The sequence below is a fragment of the Tenrec ecaudatus genome, chromosome 8 (assembly GCF_050624435.1).
Source record: "Tenrec ecaudatus isolate mTenEca1 chromosome 8, mTenEca1.hap1, whole genome shotgun sequence".
Classification (NCBI taxonomy): Eukaryota; Metazoa; Chordata; class Mammalia; order Afrosoricida; family Tenrecidae; genus Tenrec; species Tenrec ecaudatus.
The window spans coordinates 15,783,376-15,801,252 of record NC_134537.1 but is presented as its reverse complement, the minus strand read 5'-3'; the positions used below and the strand labels follow the sequence as shown (position 1 = coordinate 15,801,252).

Sequence of the window (17,877 nt, the reverse complement as noted above, 5' to 3'; positions counted from 1 at the left end):
GTCTCATTAAATTATTCAGGTAACAAGTATTGTCTTTTTAATGTCAAGATGGTGTTCATTTTTATCTTTGTTCATAAAATTCCATCAAAAGTTGTCTTTAAACACAAAAAACGTATTTGTGACTATAAAAAGAAAGAAGCCTAAACATATTATGCAAAACCACTGAATTAAACATTTTCTTATTTATATGAAATATTTACAAGTTTTTTCTTAAAAGTGATCAGCTAGATTAATCTATACCAGGGTATGGAGATTTAAGTAGGTAGGCTCAATTGCATTCTTGCTTTCCTCCTGTCTCACCATTACATCTCATATAAGCTTGTACCAGTGGCTCTATAGCATCCACACATACAACAAAATAGTGTATCATCAAAAAATACTGAGTTGTATATACATTGTTGTACTAAACATTATACATGATGCTTATAATTAACTAAATGACTCAATATGTTTTGTACACACCATCTCTATAGTTCTACGACGCAACGAAGAGTTCTATCCCTACTGAACTTTTTTGTTTTCTACTGAATTAATTACAGAAAATAAAATAATTTGACTGTATTATAACTAAGTAGTATCATAACTATAGGCAGTGTAAAACCCTGTACTCAGGCTGTAGCCAGGATGCAAGTGGAATGAAGTTTCCTCTTCAGTGAAGCCTAGTTTTATGGACGTGTATGCTGTGGGGAAGCTTGCTTGCTTTTAGCTGGGTCTGAATCTTGCATCTGGCTCCTCAACCTCTGGCCTTTGGGACTGGAGTCAACGTCTGGCCTTATTGTGTGTTTATCCCGGAAGCCATCAGTGGCCCTTCCCTCTAACCTGCCATCAGATCTGTCAACCTTGGAGTCAATCCCTCTCTGATCACTTGCATAACTTATTGACTTTGGATTTATCTACATCTGCGGCCTATGATATTCTTGCTGATACTGTGTTCATTAACCCCTGAGGTATCATCAGTGAGGAGACGCCTATAATGTCTGACCACTGGACTTGAAACTGAACTGGATTAACATATCATTCTGAGTCCTTTCCGTAACATAAGTCTCTCTTGTGTATGGATAGTTAGATAGCTCTAGATAACTCCAATAGCTAGATAATAGCATTGATAGCTCTATATCTGTATCTATCTATGTATCCATCTAGCTAGCTGAGAGAAATTTCGTAATATAGAATTTCTATCCATGTCTCCATAACTTATACTCAATCATGGGGGTGGGGCCTATGCAAATAGGGTTTATGTAACACAGGCAGTTTTCATTGACCCTCTTCTGGCTATAAGGGTAAGCCGTTCCAGAAGAAGAGACAGAAGTCCCATGATCACTGAGAGAAAAGCCACCAGTGGAGCCCATTTGAGACCTCATTCTAAAGGGACACGTGGCACCCAAGGCACCAGGGCAGTTGCATGGAGATCATGTAGTAGAATCAAGGAAGCAGGACCGTAACACAGAACCAAGCCTATGTGACTGTCAGGCAGACAGCCTGCTAGCATCGTGGCTCATGGAGGCAGAGGCCCAGGAACAGCATGCCAGAGAGGTTGAAGACCAGAGAGATGTGGCTGCTGGCTTAGTGGGGTGTGGCTGTGGAACAATGGCTGCATCTTTACTGTTTACTGACCCTGACTTATGATAACTTGTGCTCTTCCATAATAAGGACCAATAATTGTGAATTTTGCATTTGAGTTCTGTGTGGCCACTGCAAGGAATGGTCAAAAGCAGCGGAGAAGTAGGGTGCTGTGGGAGGAACGATTGGAGTTAGAATAGGGAAAGAGGGATGGCGGATGAAGATACCTGATGCCTGCCTCGTGGCAACAGGAAAGCTAGAGGATGTCAAATGTGGCTCCTCCAGGCTGTGCTTTCAGGAAAACACAAATGGATCTAGGGGTATGCCTCTACTTTCTTCTCTAGAGAAACCAGTGTAATGCAACTATGCAAATGATTAACATTGTTCTAAAAACACTTTTTTCGCAGCATTAACTTTGGTTACTGAAAATAGAATTCCTATTTCTCTTTCAATTATCTATTCATTAACTAATAGTTTGTTAAATCACTATTGTTTATAGATATTTTCTTCACTACCCCCTCCAAATATTTTAAATTTACCTATACATTGTGGCTTAAATTGGGTGTGGAGCTAAAACAAAGAGTTAAGTTTTCTTGAATAATAATACTGCTGTTGTAATGAGCTGCCTTCCCTGACATGCAGCAAACAATCCATTTTCAAGTGTAAACAAATAGCTACCATCTTCCACCTGCCATTTTCTTTGAGAATTTTCCCAAATGCCATGTTGTTAAGCATGCTATATGGATTGAAATAGTGGCTCAGTTATACATTGGCCGAGCAATGCACACTGAGAGTTAAATAAAAATCGTTTTTGACAAGTTGATAGCATATATTTGATTTGTAGGAAATTACGAAATCATTTTAACAACTAGACCGTTACATTGTAACTCTAAGGCTAAAAGAGCTAAATAAGAATAATGCAAACACGAGCGGAGAGTACCAAGAATGGTATGCGCATCACTTAAAGCATTTGTGGACATTAGAATTGGCTTCATTATGTACAAATGGTCTCATTAACCAAACTATGTATTCACTTCTATTTTTACTGAAAACAAGTCTGATTCCAACAAGAGGCAGGGTTGATATGAAGCAATGACCTAGAAAATGACCCCGCTCACACATTCCAGTCATAAATGTGATTGATTTCTAGTTGCCGTGGACTGCACAGTAATTTTTTTAATCACTTGTAAAAGCGGCCTTGCCATGAAAGCCAAATAAGGTGTTGGCATTTTATAAAGTTCATTCCAAACTAGAATGCTGTTCAGCAATTTGGGGACTGCTGAGTTTCTGTGGGTCAGCTCTATGCCTCAGTGAGGCCTATTCGTGAGCAAAGCCCTACTGCATTGTGATAAGGAAGGGAGTACTTGCCTTAAACTTTAAAGAAGTAAAGCACTCCCCAAATTAAAAATGCAACAACTATAAACGCAAAGCTAAAGTGAACCTAAAACACGTTCTCCAGGTGTAGGCTACAGGACAGCTAGCACAACATAGCTCTGGAAAGTTGTGGGTTGACGCCCGTGTAGCAAAAATATCTATCTGCAAGTCATGCATTTGCCTTCTGCAATGCTTACTCTACAAGTGGAGTTTTCTCATCATTCCCTTTCTGGAGACTAAATTAACAAGTATGTAGTATTTACGATAAAACTAATGAGAGCTCCACCTTCTTGGCTGCAGATTTTTCTTCTCATTTTCGGAGATAATTTAATATCACAATTATGTTTCCCCTTTGCCCTTCATTGTCTCAGATGTAGAGATTCCTTCCCCAACTCATTTTTAAACCATGATTTAGAAACTACTGAACAGCTAAAACTAGATTGCCTTTTTCCCCCTTTATTCATTCAGCTGCATGTTCCCAGCCAAGATGATCATTTGAAGCCTGATTAATAGTTGTTATTCCAATAGAAGGCAGTTCGTCTCCTGAATTCTTAACTCACGTGTATGACTATTTTACCTAACTTTTGAATTCAACCCCGAGAACATATTCAATGACGCCATACAGCAAAGTCGGAAGTAATCAAACTCTATAGAACCAGTTGTAAGTCATGCTTCTTAATTCCTTACCAAGAAAGTGAGCATTAATATATTTAATACCAAAATATTCCCCAAATTTTGGGTATGTCCCAAGTGATGGTAACAATGGAATTTAGATGATGGAATCAATACCATTTTTCTTCTCTCTAGATGATCACGCCAAAGTGTGGTAAGGCTCAGTCTGCCTACTTGCTTAAATCTATTTCTAAATCTGTACAGAAAATAAACAGGGATATTGTCTCTTGTTCGTGATGATTGGATTCTATTCCATATAAACCACCAATTGAACATTCTCAAACTCCGGCCAAAGGGTTTTCTAGATATATAGTCTCTATTGTTCTCAAATGGAAAGTCACTTGCTTTGTGTCAACCCATTATTGACTTGTCGGATTTTAGCATATGATATCTGTCCAATAACAACAGTTCTGAACATTTATATATCTATACTGAAAAACTTAAAAGCTTTATACTACTGATAAAATATTTGCATACTCATTTTAGAATGTTTAAAATTTATTGCAAGAAAAAGAAACAATACATAAAATATCAAGCTACCCAACTATATTGTTGTATAACATTTTAGTCATATAGGTTACAGGATGGCAAACCAAGGTGGGTCCACATAATGTATACCAAACAATATTATTTTGTTTCCCACTGCCCTTTCAAAAATTACATAGGGGAGCAAACTCTTCCCAAACTACTTAGATGAAAACTTTATTTTCCTATTGATCATCCAATTACCTCAGTAATGAATTCTATAGGGAATTCAACACACCATAGTTTAGTAATATTTTCATCAGATATGAAGTTAAGCTAGTCATATTTTCTCCAAAACTTTAACCAAAATTTAAAATGTCATCTTCTTTTCTCTGTATTGGCTCTCCTCTGTTACATCATTTTCTTGCCCATACATTAACAATACCTGTGTCCCTCTAGGACTGGAGAGCACGGGGTATATTAGAACTTAAGTGCGTAGACTTTTTCTTTTATTTTTTTTCTTCCTCTGAGAACCCCTAGTACCCAGGGTTGAGTCCCCAAAGCCTCATAGACTTTTTCTAACTTCACTGTCTTGGTGCAAAAATTGTTTCATGCCTTTTGGAGCTCACAGCTATTTCAAGCTGACTTTGCATCTTCTGGGCACAGAGTGAATTCTTGGTACTCCATTCTGCAGCAGCCCCTAGGCAAAGGCAACTCAAATCTGATTGGTCAATGACTAACGTATCATCATGCCAAGTAACCAGTCGAAAACAGGAGCAAAGTGGATCACAATGGCTGTCTTCGTAGGACACAGACATATTTTGGAAGCATATGATATCTGTCCAATAAGAACAGTTCTGAACATTTATATATCTATACTGAAAAATTTAAAAACTTTATAATACTGATAAAATATATGCACACTCATTGTAGAATGTTTAAAATTTACTGCGAAAAAAAGAAAAATACATAAAATATCAAGCTACCCAACTATATCGTTGTACAACATTTTAGTCATATATGTCCCAGGTGTGAGGATGCAGCTCAATCACAACATACACTCCTTTAATACTTAATTAATTACCAGCTGATAGAAATCATCTCTTACTTTACAATTCTCAAGTGGAGTACAAAACTAGCCCACCATAACCCATTCCACAAACTGTTGGGGACATTATTAAGTCTTGTGGGCAAATCCCAAAGTAGACTCTGTCACCAGGTTTACATAGGAACGTATTATATGTGCCTCTAAAAATCATCTTTATAAAATATTCTCTCCACTATCTACAAATTTATTATTCCCTATGCAGTGAGGGATTTACACAAAGCTTAATCTGTTTTTAATTATTTGCTATAAAATATTGATGCTTGATAGAACACTGAAGTATTTGCTCTCTCTAATATTAAAAAATTCTAATTTAACAATATTAATATAATTATATATCAATTATATAATTATATATATCCACATACGTTAAGGGTCCATGATCATAAATGGTGCTATATGTTATTATTATTTTACTTACTGTGTATTTCCCAGCCAGTCACTTACTCTTCATCTGCCTGAGTTACCTCATTTGTAAACTGAAGATAACCATAGTAAGTATCTGAACAAATGGTTATCTTAAAAAGAAAATGAGGCACAGTGAAATCAGAGAAAGCTGGAACCTAGGTAAGGCCAAGATGTCTCCAGAAAAACCCTCAAATACATGATACTAAAACGGGCAATCAAAGTGGGTGCACCCTGTCAAAGGCGGAGCATGTTCACCCGCAGAACACCCGGCAGTCCCATGATCTCCCCCTCTCACAGCTTTCCCTGCCATGGATTCTAAGAAGGTGGAGGCAGATGTCTAGTCCCTATGACAATTGTTATCTGTGGGGGTGTGATAATTTAACCATTAAAATTAGAATAGTATAATTAAAATCTTTATGGTATTTAACCATAACTATGTCTTTAAGTTTTCATCTATACATGATAATCATTGCAAAATATTCAGCAGCACAGATGTAGTATAGTTTTCTGTACTGTCATTTCAAATATTTTACAATTCCATTCATCATTATTGTGTTTCTTCTGTCTGGTTTTGTTTTGTTTTTCTCTATAGAATACATTAATTTTCCTGGGATTGCTGAGTCAATATATGATTAGTTTTGATCATTCAAGATATATTGAAACTTTAACCCACAAGAAATGAATATCAATATATACTATATTTTGGATACTATCTTAAAATCTTCCAAGATAATGAAAAGTGGGCACAGAATATTCTACCTCTGTATAGACTATGTCAATACATTTTGAGAAGGTTTTTGGAAATGAGATTATGTAAAAAGTATTTTGGAGTTTGATGGGGAAATATCCAATGTATCTTCAGAAACAGCAAGTAAAAGTGACATACCCATGCCGACCATTCTTTTTGGTAGAAAAAGAAAATGGAATAAGAATGAGCAGTAGTCGCCATCTATTACAGTACCTCGTTATCAGGCACTTAGAGTGAGATGCTTTAATTATGTAAATGCATCTAATAGATGAGTGTTAATAAACTTCAATTTAAATAAAATAAATCAAAATTCTACTTCTCCTTAGCACATTATATTTTAATTAAATTCCGAAGCACAGTCGGTAACTGTGAAGTTATACAGTTGACAAAATCAATCACCACAGAGTGTAAATGAGCTAGATCCAATTCTAACATAAAGCACATGGTAAGTAGCCAGTTTCGATAAAAGATTAGAAGTTTTGCATATGTCATGAGGGCAGGACACCGTGATTCTCATTGCTACCATTTCAGAACATATCATTATGAAGATTGGGACAAAGCCCCCAAACTCACCAAAACGTGGATTATGAAAACAGGCATCTAAAGAATAAGGTAGTCAATTGATATCGTGTTAAGAATTTAATTTAAATCCTAATTTCAATAGGTCATGCTTGGTGGCACCTCAGGGCATCTCTTCACCCTTTCTTTCCTCTTTCGCACCGCACACTCACCAAGGCATGTCATTCCAACTAACAATTTATTCCACCACAGAATTACAGCTATTTCACCAACCTTATAGAGGAGGGGCAATTTCCCCAGTTTCAGGAGTGCGATCTGATTTGTTGTATTTTTCATTTTTCTAATCATGTTTAAATCATCTGCAGTTCCATAACTCACATCGATGACTTCAGCCTGCAAAGACAGAATAACATAGCTTTAAAGGGGGAGTCTGACGATATGTCCCTCATTTTGCTGCACTCTGGTGGCTCGTGCATGGCCATGATGCAGAAGCTCAGCCGCTGGTATTTCAAAAGTCCACAGGGTCACCGCCCTGAACAGACTTCAGCAGTGCTCCTCGGTAAGGACAGGCAACAAAGAAGAAATCGACGATCCACTTTGGAGGAATTAGGCACTGAAAACCTTATGTGGAGCATAGAAACATTGTCAGATATTAAAGGCCTAATGAATGGAAAAAGATGATTATCAGAGAGAGTGCCAGAAGATGATCCTTCAAGTCAGACGTCAGGTAAAATATGTTGGAGGAAGAGCTGCCTTCTTAAAGGGGAGTCCATTTATTATTATTAAATAATATTACAGGGGTCTCGAACAAATCTTATCACAATCCATCCATGCACACATTGTGTCAAGCACATTGGTACATAGGTTGCCATCATCATTCTCAAAACATTTGCTTTCTACTTGAGCCCTTGGTATCAGCTCCTCATTTCCCCTCTCCCTTGCCCTCCCTCCTCCCCCATGAACCTTTGAAAATTTATAAATTATTGTTATTTTTTCCTGAGAGGAAGTCTAATTCATATATATAAAACATCTGCTTCTGTTGAAACTCTGTATACATTCAGATTCATTTAAAATACCTCCCTGGTGACTTTGATTCCCCTTTGCCCAATTACATGCGAACTATTTCCATGTTGAATCCAAGGTCCATGTGCTTCTGTGTCTGTTAAACTCTTCCTGAGCTCAGTTCCTCCACACTGGTACTTCATGATCAATTTTCATTTTCACTTGCCCTGTAGGAAGAGTATTTGTGGCATGGCTCCCAGGTGTCCAGCATAGGCTGTTTTTCTGAATAGAAATTATTACCTCTTATAAAATATCTCCTGAAAGTTAAATTGCACTTTCAAAATGCTTCCCAGGGAAAACTTAATTGTTAAAAACACTTCTCAGAATAGTTTCTAATTACAATTTTTTCCTATTAAAACTTGATTAGCCAAGTGCTTCCTTACACATTTTTTTAGTTTGTTGATGCTGTTACTATATAAATAACTGTTGATCTCTGATTTAAAAGGACTGATGAAATAAATGGGCACATAACATTAATTATTACGTTGTGCAAATTGGAGAATTTCTATTTTTCATTGGCAATTTCTAAGCTACTAATTATTTGCGAGTCAGTGGCACCATGTGAGTCTGGGTAGACTTGAGAACCAAATTCATAAACACTCACATGTGTGTAAGAAAGAATTGTATATACATGAGCATCTGAATATTGAGAAAACATACCAGCCCAGTCTAGATCAAGTCCATAAATCCGATATTAGCCTATATTTCTGATACCAATCCATAAAGTCCTCTGCAGACTCATGAAACACATGCAAAGACATAGAATGCAGGAAGATCATAGGCCAGTGGGTGCAAAATCAGTGGCGGTAGAAGCATCTCAGCACTGGCAGGGGTCTCCACGTGGCTCCTCTAGTACCAAGGGCTGCATCAGGGTAGGTCCATGTGGCTTCTCTTTAGGGATGTCTTGCAGGAAGTGAGCAGAGAAAGCGTCTCCAAGGGAGTGAGCAGAGGGAGAGTTTTCTCCTGCCTACAAGGAGGAAAATACAGGAGTTCCCCCAATTCTCAGGAGAAGGTCATGCCACACAGAGGCCTTATGAGGCTGTATAATGACTGGCAGGCTAGACTCCACCCCTTGACTCATAATTCCGTCAAATTGACAACAGATTATATAACTACAGGCACCATCTTTAAAAAAAATACCGTGGCACCATGATTAGTGTGACAGCTAACTGAAAGGTCTGTGGTGTGATCTCCCCAGCAACTCCATGGGGGAAAGATAGGCCAGTCTTCTGCCCCAAACTATGACCTTGAAAACCCCATGGAGATGGATCTACTTGGCCCTGTAGAGCAGCCTAAAGATGGAATCCATTTGATGGGATTGGCTTTAATAATTTGTGGTTTAGTAGATCGTAACTATTTTTTTCTATATTAGTAGTGCACTGGGAAACCAAAACAAAGCAAAGAGGATATAAACAAGAGTAACTTTTGTTTTTTTATATACTAGAAATGTATGCTAGTTAAATACACATAAGCATACTTCTGAAATGGTATTTGTGCTATTGGAAAATATCATGCATTTGAATCTAATGGTGTTAGTAGAAACGTTTTAATATAGAGAAATTTGAGAGGCCGTAGACAGTGCCTCTTTTCTTGTGTGAAAGCCTTTCCATGACCTTTTATAATAGCAGCCTCACATACCATTTGTCTGTTTGTGAATGACTAATTTCACTCAGGGAAATGCCCTTCAGGTTCAGTCAGTTATTTTATTTCACCAAATTTATCGTTATTTTTTAACAATGTATTGAAATGTATCAATGTTTATTGATTTTCCCACTGAGAGGGATTAGAGGTTTTTATCCTTCTGTTACTCAGTAGCGTTGGGAGCATATTCTTCTAGGATCCATTGCAAGTATGGAGCCCTGGAGGTGTCGTGGTTACCAGTTGGGCTGTGATTTGCAGGGTTAGCAGTTCAAAACCACCAACAACTCCATGGGAGAAAGATTGGGCTTTCTACTCCCATAAAAAGTAACAGTCTTGGAACCCCACAGGGGTTGCTTGGAGTTGGGATTGACCAAAAGGCAGGGAGTGTGTTTTTCTATATCAAGTAGATATGTTTCTGGTTCATACAGTAGTTCTATTCCCAACTTTTCCACGAAGTATCTTACATCTGTCCACAGTGATTGAACCAGTTCACAGTCCCACCAGTAGGGGATAATGGTTCCAGAATGGTGCACGTTCATCAGCACTTGCTATTATTGTAACTTTACTTTTCATATCATGGTAGATAATAGCTCATTGTTACTTCAGTTTGCATCTCTGGAAAGAGTAACATTTTTAACCATTTTTTATTTTTGCTGACCACTATGATGTCTTATTTGATGAATACTCTGTTCACATACTATAGTTGGTATATGAATTAGTTCTCTTTTCTCATTGAAATGTGAAGCTTTTTCATACATTTTGGAGACTACTCCTTTCTTTGTTCCTTATATCATTGCCTTTTTTTTCACAGTCTGAATTCTCTTATGATTCATTTGGTGAAATCTTTATTTTTCTTTCCTTTTTTTATTCAAAGATCATTTTATTGGGGGCTCTTAGAGCTCTTATAACAATCCATACATCAGTTGTATCAATAATATTTGTATATATGTTGTCATCATCATTTTCCCAATATTTACTTTCTATTTGAACCCTGGTATTAGGTACTTTAACCCCTTCCCCACCCCCGCTGTGAATCCTTGATAAATTATAATTTATTATTAGTTTCATATCTTACCCTGACTGCTGTTTCCTTTGACCCATGTTTTTGTTGTTCATCCTGGTAGAGGTGGGTGTGTTTTAGGGAAAAGTTCCCCTTCTTCCCCTCCTCCCCCCATCTTTCCCCTCCTCTCCTGGTATTGCTCCTCCCATTTCTGTTCCTCAGGGAGTTATCTGATTTGGATTCTGTGCGTTGTGAGCTTTTTTCTATATGTACATGCTCAGGTATAACCAGAACTGAAAGGTAGGACTGGGGTCATGATAGTGGGGCATGAGGAAGCCTCAAAGAAACAGAGGAATATTGTATGCTTCAGTGGTACTAAACTGCATCCTGGTTGACTAATCCCTTCCTTGTTACCTTTCCATGAGGGGATGCTGTCCTATTGTCTACAGATGGGTTTTGGTTCTCTTCCCTGATCCCCCTCGCTCCCATCAATATTTTTTTGTTTGTGTTTGTTTTGGATCATCTGGTGCCTGTTACCTGATTCTGTCAACACCTCTTGATCACACAGGTTGGTGTGTTTCTTCCACATGTGCTTGTTGCTTCACTGCTAGATTGCCACTCATTTTAATTTCAAGCCTTTAAGACCCCAGACACTATATCTTTGGAGAGCCGGGTACCATCAACTTTCTTCACCACATTTGCTTCTCCACCCATTTTGTCTTCAACAATCCTGTCGGGGGTGAGAACATGACAGAACGCCAGGTTGTTAGAACAAAGTGCTCTTGCATTGAGGGAGGCTTTGAACAGAGGCCCAAAGTCTGTCCACTTCCTCAATGGTGAAATCTTTTGATGTTTTGAAATCTTTTGATGTGTCTGGTTTTCAGAAGGTCTCAGTCATTGAGTTTGTCTCCTGTTGTTTGTGGTTTTATTATGTTTAATTGTGTATGTACGCCATGTATTAGGGTCTCTAAGTTAGAAATCATTTTTGTATATGGGGTGATATATGAGTTTTGTTTCATACTTCTACACGTGGATATCCATTTTGCCAGCACTGTTTTTTTTAAAAAAAGAGATGACCTCTTTCTCATTGCATGTGTTTCAATCACATGTAAAAGAAATAAGCTATCTGTACGTAAATGGATTTACTTATGGCTTCTTAACTCCGGTCCTTTGGTCTATTTAAGGGCCCTGATAGTATCATGATTACCTGTTGGGCTGCTACCACAAGATCAGCAGTTTGAAACCACCAGCTTCCCCCGAGGAGAAATATTAAGCATTTTACTCCATAAATAATTATAATCTTGGAAATCCAAGGAGACAGTCTGATTCTGTCCTTTAGCGTCACTGTGAATCAGATCAACATGGCAGCAGTGAGCTTTTTGTTTGGTTTGGTTTGATCGGTGGATCATTGTCGTACCAGAGCTCGTACCAGAGCAGCTCTTTTGGTGACCTTGTCCATACAGCAGTCTTTAAGAATGGTACACTTGGTAAATGAGAAGCCTCCTGCTTTGTGTCTTCTATAGTAATGCTTTGCTTATCTGAAGTCATTTTCCTTTCTATATAAAGTGGGTGATTAATTTTTCCATATCTTCAAGGAATGATGATGTAACTTGGATAGAGAGAACACTATATCTGTATATTACTTTGGGTAATATTGATATTTTGATCATGTTAAATATTCCTATCTATGAGCATTGTGTATTCTTCCTTATGCTTGTCAGTGTTTGACTTATTGTAGTGGCTTGGTAGTTTTATCTGTGTAGGTTGTCTGCTTCTCCAATTATATATTTTTCCTAAATAGTCCATCTTTTCAGTGATTACTATAAATGTTTTTGTTTTTCTGGTTTCCATTTTAGAGTTCTCTTTCATAGCATAAAGGAATCCAACTGATTTTGTATATTCATCTTGAACTGCTCTACTTTCTTGAATATTTCTATTATCTCTAACAATTTTGTTGATATATCTTAGGGACTTTCGATGTATAGTACTGATATATATCATTTTCAAATAGAGATAATTTAAATTCTTTGTCAATTTGAATGATTGTAACTTCTGTTTTTTGCCTTATACCTGTTGCTAAGACTTCTAGCACAATAGTGAGCAGGGGCTGTGATAAAGGGCATCCTTGCTGATTTCTGTTCACACGTGGAATGTTTTCAGTTTCTCTCTGTTGACAGCCATGCATTTTCCTCTTATTATGTTGAAGAATTCCTTCCATTTCTACTGTATTGAGCATTTTTATCAGAAATGTGTGTTGGCTTTTGTCACATGTCCTCTGTGTGTGTATGTGTGCGTGTGTGTGTATGGTTCAACATATATACTGTCTATAGCTATCCACTGTGTATCCCAATGGGTCATGATGTATTTGTGAGTGTGTGTGTGTGTGTGTGTGTGTGTGTGTGTGTGCGCGCGCATATCTGAGTGATACTGTAGGATTCTTGTCATTGATATTTGGTTGGGAATTTAGACACCATTTTATGAGGGATAATGGTCAATAATTTTCTTTCTTGAGGATATCTCTGCCTTGTTTTCGTATCAGGATTATGCTGACTTCCTAAAATTTATTTGGTAGTTTTCCATTCTTTCTTATACTCTGGCATAATCTGAGTCACAGGCATTGTCTTTTGATTGTTTGGGCACCATAAGGCTATAACAGTTACAAAACACTATAGAATAATTTACATTTCAGATCAATAGTTATGGTGTGAACAACCAATGACATTTTGAATTAAAGAGTTCTTCATTTCTTCTAATGTAAATAACACATTCCCTAGTACAAAACATTTTAAAATGTAAGAATATTTTTTACACAAAAATGTTCCTCATTGTTCTAGATAAAGGCATGTACATATGCAAATATATTTATATATGAGGATGGGTAAATATATCTAAGTGCCTATATTTATAGGCTTAGTATTAAGGTAGCAGAAGGACATTGGGCCTCCACTCAAGTACACCCTCAATACAATAACACTTTCTTCTATTAAACTGGCATCCTATGACGCTTACCCACCAGACACAACCGCTGAAGAACAAAGAGGGTGAATAAGCAAATGTGGTGAAGAAAGCTGATGGTGCCTGTCTATCAAAAGAGATAGCGCCTGGGGTCTTAAAGGCTTGAAGAAAAACAAGCGGCCATCTAGCTCAGAAGCAACAAAGCCCACATGGAAGAAGCACGCCAGCCTGTGTGATCGCGAGGTTCTGAAAGGATCAGTTATCAGGCATCAAGAACAAAAAATCATATCATTAGGTGCACACCTCCATGATATGACAATCGCTGAGGACAAATGGTTGCATAAGCAAATGTGGTAAAGAAAGCTGATGGTGCCCGGCTATCCAAAGGCATAGTGTCTGGTATCTTAAAGGCTTGAAGGTAAACAAGTGGCCATCCAACTCAGAAGCAACAAAGCCCACATGGAAGAAGCACACCAGCCTGTGTGATCATGAGGTGTTGAAGGGATCAGGTATAAGGCATCTAAGAACAAAAAAAATCCTACCATAGTGAATGAAGGGGGAAATGTAGAGTGGAGACCCAAAGCCCATTTGTCAGCCACTGGAGATCCCCTTGCAGAGGGGTCTAGGGGAGGAGTTGAGCCAGTCAATGTGTGATATAGCACCCATGAAAAATACAACTTTCCTCTAGTTCCTAAATGCTTCCCCCCATCCCCACCCCACCACTATCATCTGAATTCTACCTTGCAAGTCTGGCTAGACCAGAGGATGTACACTGGTACAGACAGGAACTGGAAACACAGGGAATCCAGGGAGGATGATACCTTCAGGACCAGCGGTGTGAGTGTCGATACTTGGAGGGTAGAGGGAGAATAGGTTGGAAAGAGGGAACTGATTAAAAGGATCTACATGTGACCTCCTCCCTGGGGGATGGACAACAGAAAAGGGGGTGAAGGGAGACGTCAGACAGGGCAAGATATAACAAAATAATAATTTATCATTTATCAAGGGCTCATGAGGGAGGGGGAAGCAGGGAGGAAGGGCAAAAAAAAGTGGACCTGATGCCAAGGGCTTAAGTGGAGAGCAAATGTTTTGAAAATGATGAGAGCAATGAATGTACAGATGTGCTTTACACAATTAATGTATGTATGGATTGTGATAAGAGTTGTATGAGCCCCTAATAAAACACTTAAAAATGTTCCTCATTTATGTGCATAATCAAACAATATTTTAAAAACCAATAATTACTGGGGTCTCAAAGTTCTGATAGCCTCACAGACAATAATAAAGGAAACATATGGAGAGAGTGTCCAAAACACAAGTTTTTTCAGATCCTTTTCTGAAAGTCTTTCCTATTTACCCTCAAGCTAACTGAAAATCACAGCTGCGAATAAGTGCATTGAATTTTTCTGAGGCAAAAATCAATATACAAAGATATGATAAAATGTCAAGCCATTTTTTCCTACATATTCTCCATTGCTAAAATGAACCTCTCCTTACTGCATTTATTCTGTCACCCTAGGAAATCATCTACTCTGCTGGCTGGGGTACTTTGTCCAATTTATGTCCAAATACCAGAGGTAAGTCACATCTTACTGGTCACATTGAGAAATGTCAAATGAGCAAGAACCTTGGTGCTGGCTGAGCTATTCATTGTGTGTGCACCCCAGTTTCTCATCGAGTAACTTGAGTGAAATATAGCAGAAGGTAATTGAGAGAAGCTGAAATGAAATGGAGCTTAGTTGTGATTTTATTTATACCCAAAGGCAAACATTTAATGCTCTATAAAAGTTTCTCATTTTTCATAACACTAATTGTAATCAAAGAATTAATAATAATACATTATACAAATTAAAAACATAAAAGAACCAAAAGAATATTTGATTAAAAAATAAAACATTTGATCTTCAAAAGAAAGATTGGTACACATTAAAAACAAAAGAACATTGGTATGTTTTCAGAATAACAATTAAAATACAATTATCTAGTGTAAAATACAGAGTTCCAGTTGCTGAGAGGCTAAATCTTGATCTGCTAACGGCAAGATGAGTGGTGCAAACCCACGAGTTACTCCATGGAAAAGAGACAAGACTTACTGTCTGCTCAATACAGATTTATAGTCACAGGAATTCTAAGGAGAACTTCCATTCTATTCTATAGGCTCAAAATGAGTAAGAATCAATGCAAGGAAAGTGGGTTTGAGGGATTTTGGAATGGAAGACATATAAAGAGAAGACATTATTAGTCACATATCATCCATCACTAAAATAGTAAAACATTAAAAAGGGAATATCCATCTTTTCATCTCATTCAATGGATTTATATTAAATAAAGCAAAAAAGAAATGTTAATAACCATGGTAAAGTCCTTCCCTTATTTTATTCTTCTGAAATCATATCAGGCAATGCACCTTATTTTGGTTCAGGTAGGTGGTGGTGTTTGTTCTTAATTCTTGTTTAGGAGAGTGGGCCTGAAAGTGAATTAGTACTAGGTTTCTACTTCAAACATGTCTCGAGTCATTCCAAACAGGATGTCTTGATCTACATTGGGGTAATCAGTGGATGGGTGAAGCACAATTCAGTGGTATATTTGCTTGGGTCTCATTAAGGTGCCTCCAAACATAGACCACCCAAAACAGTGACTTTCTAGAGTATTTGATGGGCCAGTTAAATTCAAGGCAGAAAGGTCAGCTCAGATGATTATGGTGACAGTTTGGGGGACTTCCACGGGGTCACCTTCACCACTTGTCTCTCAGTTTGTCTAATTCTGGTCACTTGCATGTTTCTGTGATACTAGTATTTGGTATTTCAACACCAACTGGGCCGCTCAAAGTGAAGTTTTCAGCAGGGCTTCCAGACTAAGAACAGACTACAAAGGGGGAATAGGCTGTCCATTTGTGAAGAATTAACAAATGCTGAAAACCTTGTGACTGGGAGCAGAACCTCGTCAGGTACTGAGAATCTCATGAAGAATAGCAGAAAAATTTCAAATATATACCAAATGATGAATCCCTCCTGTCAGAAGACACTCAAAATACAACTGAGGAAGAACTACTTATTCAAATAAGAGTCAACCATAATGACACGCATGGAGTATAAGCCTTCGGGACCTTTATTTGTTAGTGGGACATGATTCAAAACAAGAAACAGCTGCAATCATCTATTATTAATCAGAACTTGGAATGCATAAATTATGAATACAGGAAAATTAGAAGTCATCAAAAATGAAATGGAATGCATAACAATCAATGCTCTACACATTAGTGAGCTGAAATGGACTGGCATTGGCCATTTGGATCAGAGAGTTGGGTTGTTGAGGTGGTTAGGTGGCCTCGAGTCAGTGCCAACCCATAGTAACCCTGTGAACAACAGAACAAAACTGCCCAGTATGCGCCATCGTTGCTCTTGTTCCTATGATTGAGCCCACTGCTACAGCCAATGTGTCAGTCCTTCTGTTTGAGGACCTTCCTCTGGATTACTGTCCCTCTAGTTTACCAAGCATGCGGTCCTTCTCCAGGGACTGGTTTCTCCTGACAACGTGTCGAAATATGGACATCAAAGTCTCACTATCCTCGCCTCTAAGAAGGAATTCTTCCAAGACAGATTTTAGCTGCTGCTCTTTTCACAGCCAATGGCACATTCAGTATTCTCCACCAGTACCTCGATTCAAATGTACTGATTCTCCTTTGATGTCGAACTTCACATACACAAGAGGAAATACAAAATGGCATCACTTGAGTGAAGTAAACGCTAGTCCCTGAAGTAACATCTTTGCTTTTCAAAATGTTAAAGAGGTTATGTAGCAGATTTACCTAATGCAATCCATCTTTAGATCTCTTGACTGCTGCTTCAATGATAATGGATTGTGGATCCAAGCCAGACATAATCCTTGACAACTTCACCCCTTTCTCCATTTATCACAATGTTACATCGCGGTCCACTTGTGAGAATTTGGGTCTTCTTGAAATTGAGTTGCAATTCACACTGAAGCCTGCAATCCTTGATTTTCATCAACAAATTTTCCAGTCCTGCTTCTTTTATCAAGCAAGCTAGTATCTTCTGCAGATGGCAGGTTGTTACGCCTTCCTCCAGTCCTGATGCTGCCTTTGTCTTCGTGTCATCCAGCCACTCGGATGATCTGTTCCGCACACAGATTGAATAAGTATGGGGAGAGGATATAATTTTGAAACACATGTTTTCCAGTTTAAGCCATGCAATAATTCCTTGTGCTTTTCAAAAATCTCCTCTTGATCCATGTACACATTCCACAGGAGCAGAATGGAATGGAATTCCTGCTCTTCTCAAGGTGCCCATAGTATGTCATGATCTCCACAGAAAAAACATCTCGGTATAATCGATAAAAACAAGTAAA

At 38.0% G+C, this 17,877-nt stretch overlaps 1 protein-coding gene across 5 annotated transcripts in view; it reads right to left on the bottom strand.

Annotated features, from left to right (window-relative positions):
- NAALADL2 (N-acetylated alpha-linked acidic dipeptidase like 2) overlaps positions 1 to 17,877 on the bottom strand; it is a 1,559,949-nt gene that overhangs the window by 625,334 nt on the left and 916,738 nt on the right. For all 5 annotated transcript variants that reach the window (XM_075556048.1, XM_075556051.1, XM_075556049.1 and 2 more), the window contains one exon: positions 7,125 to 7,244. In XM_075556048.1, coding sequence (XP_075412163.1) covers positions 7,125 to 7,244 — 120 coding nt within the window. The remainder of the gene's footprint in view (positions 1 to 7,124; positions 7,245 to 17,877) is intronic.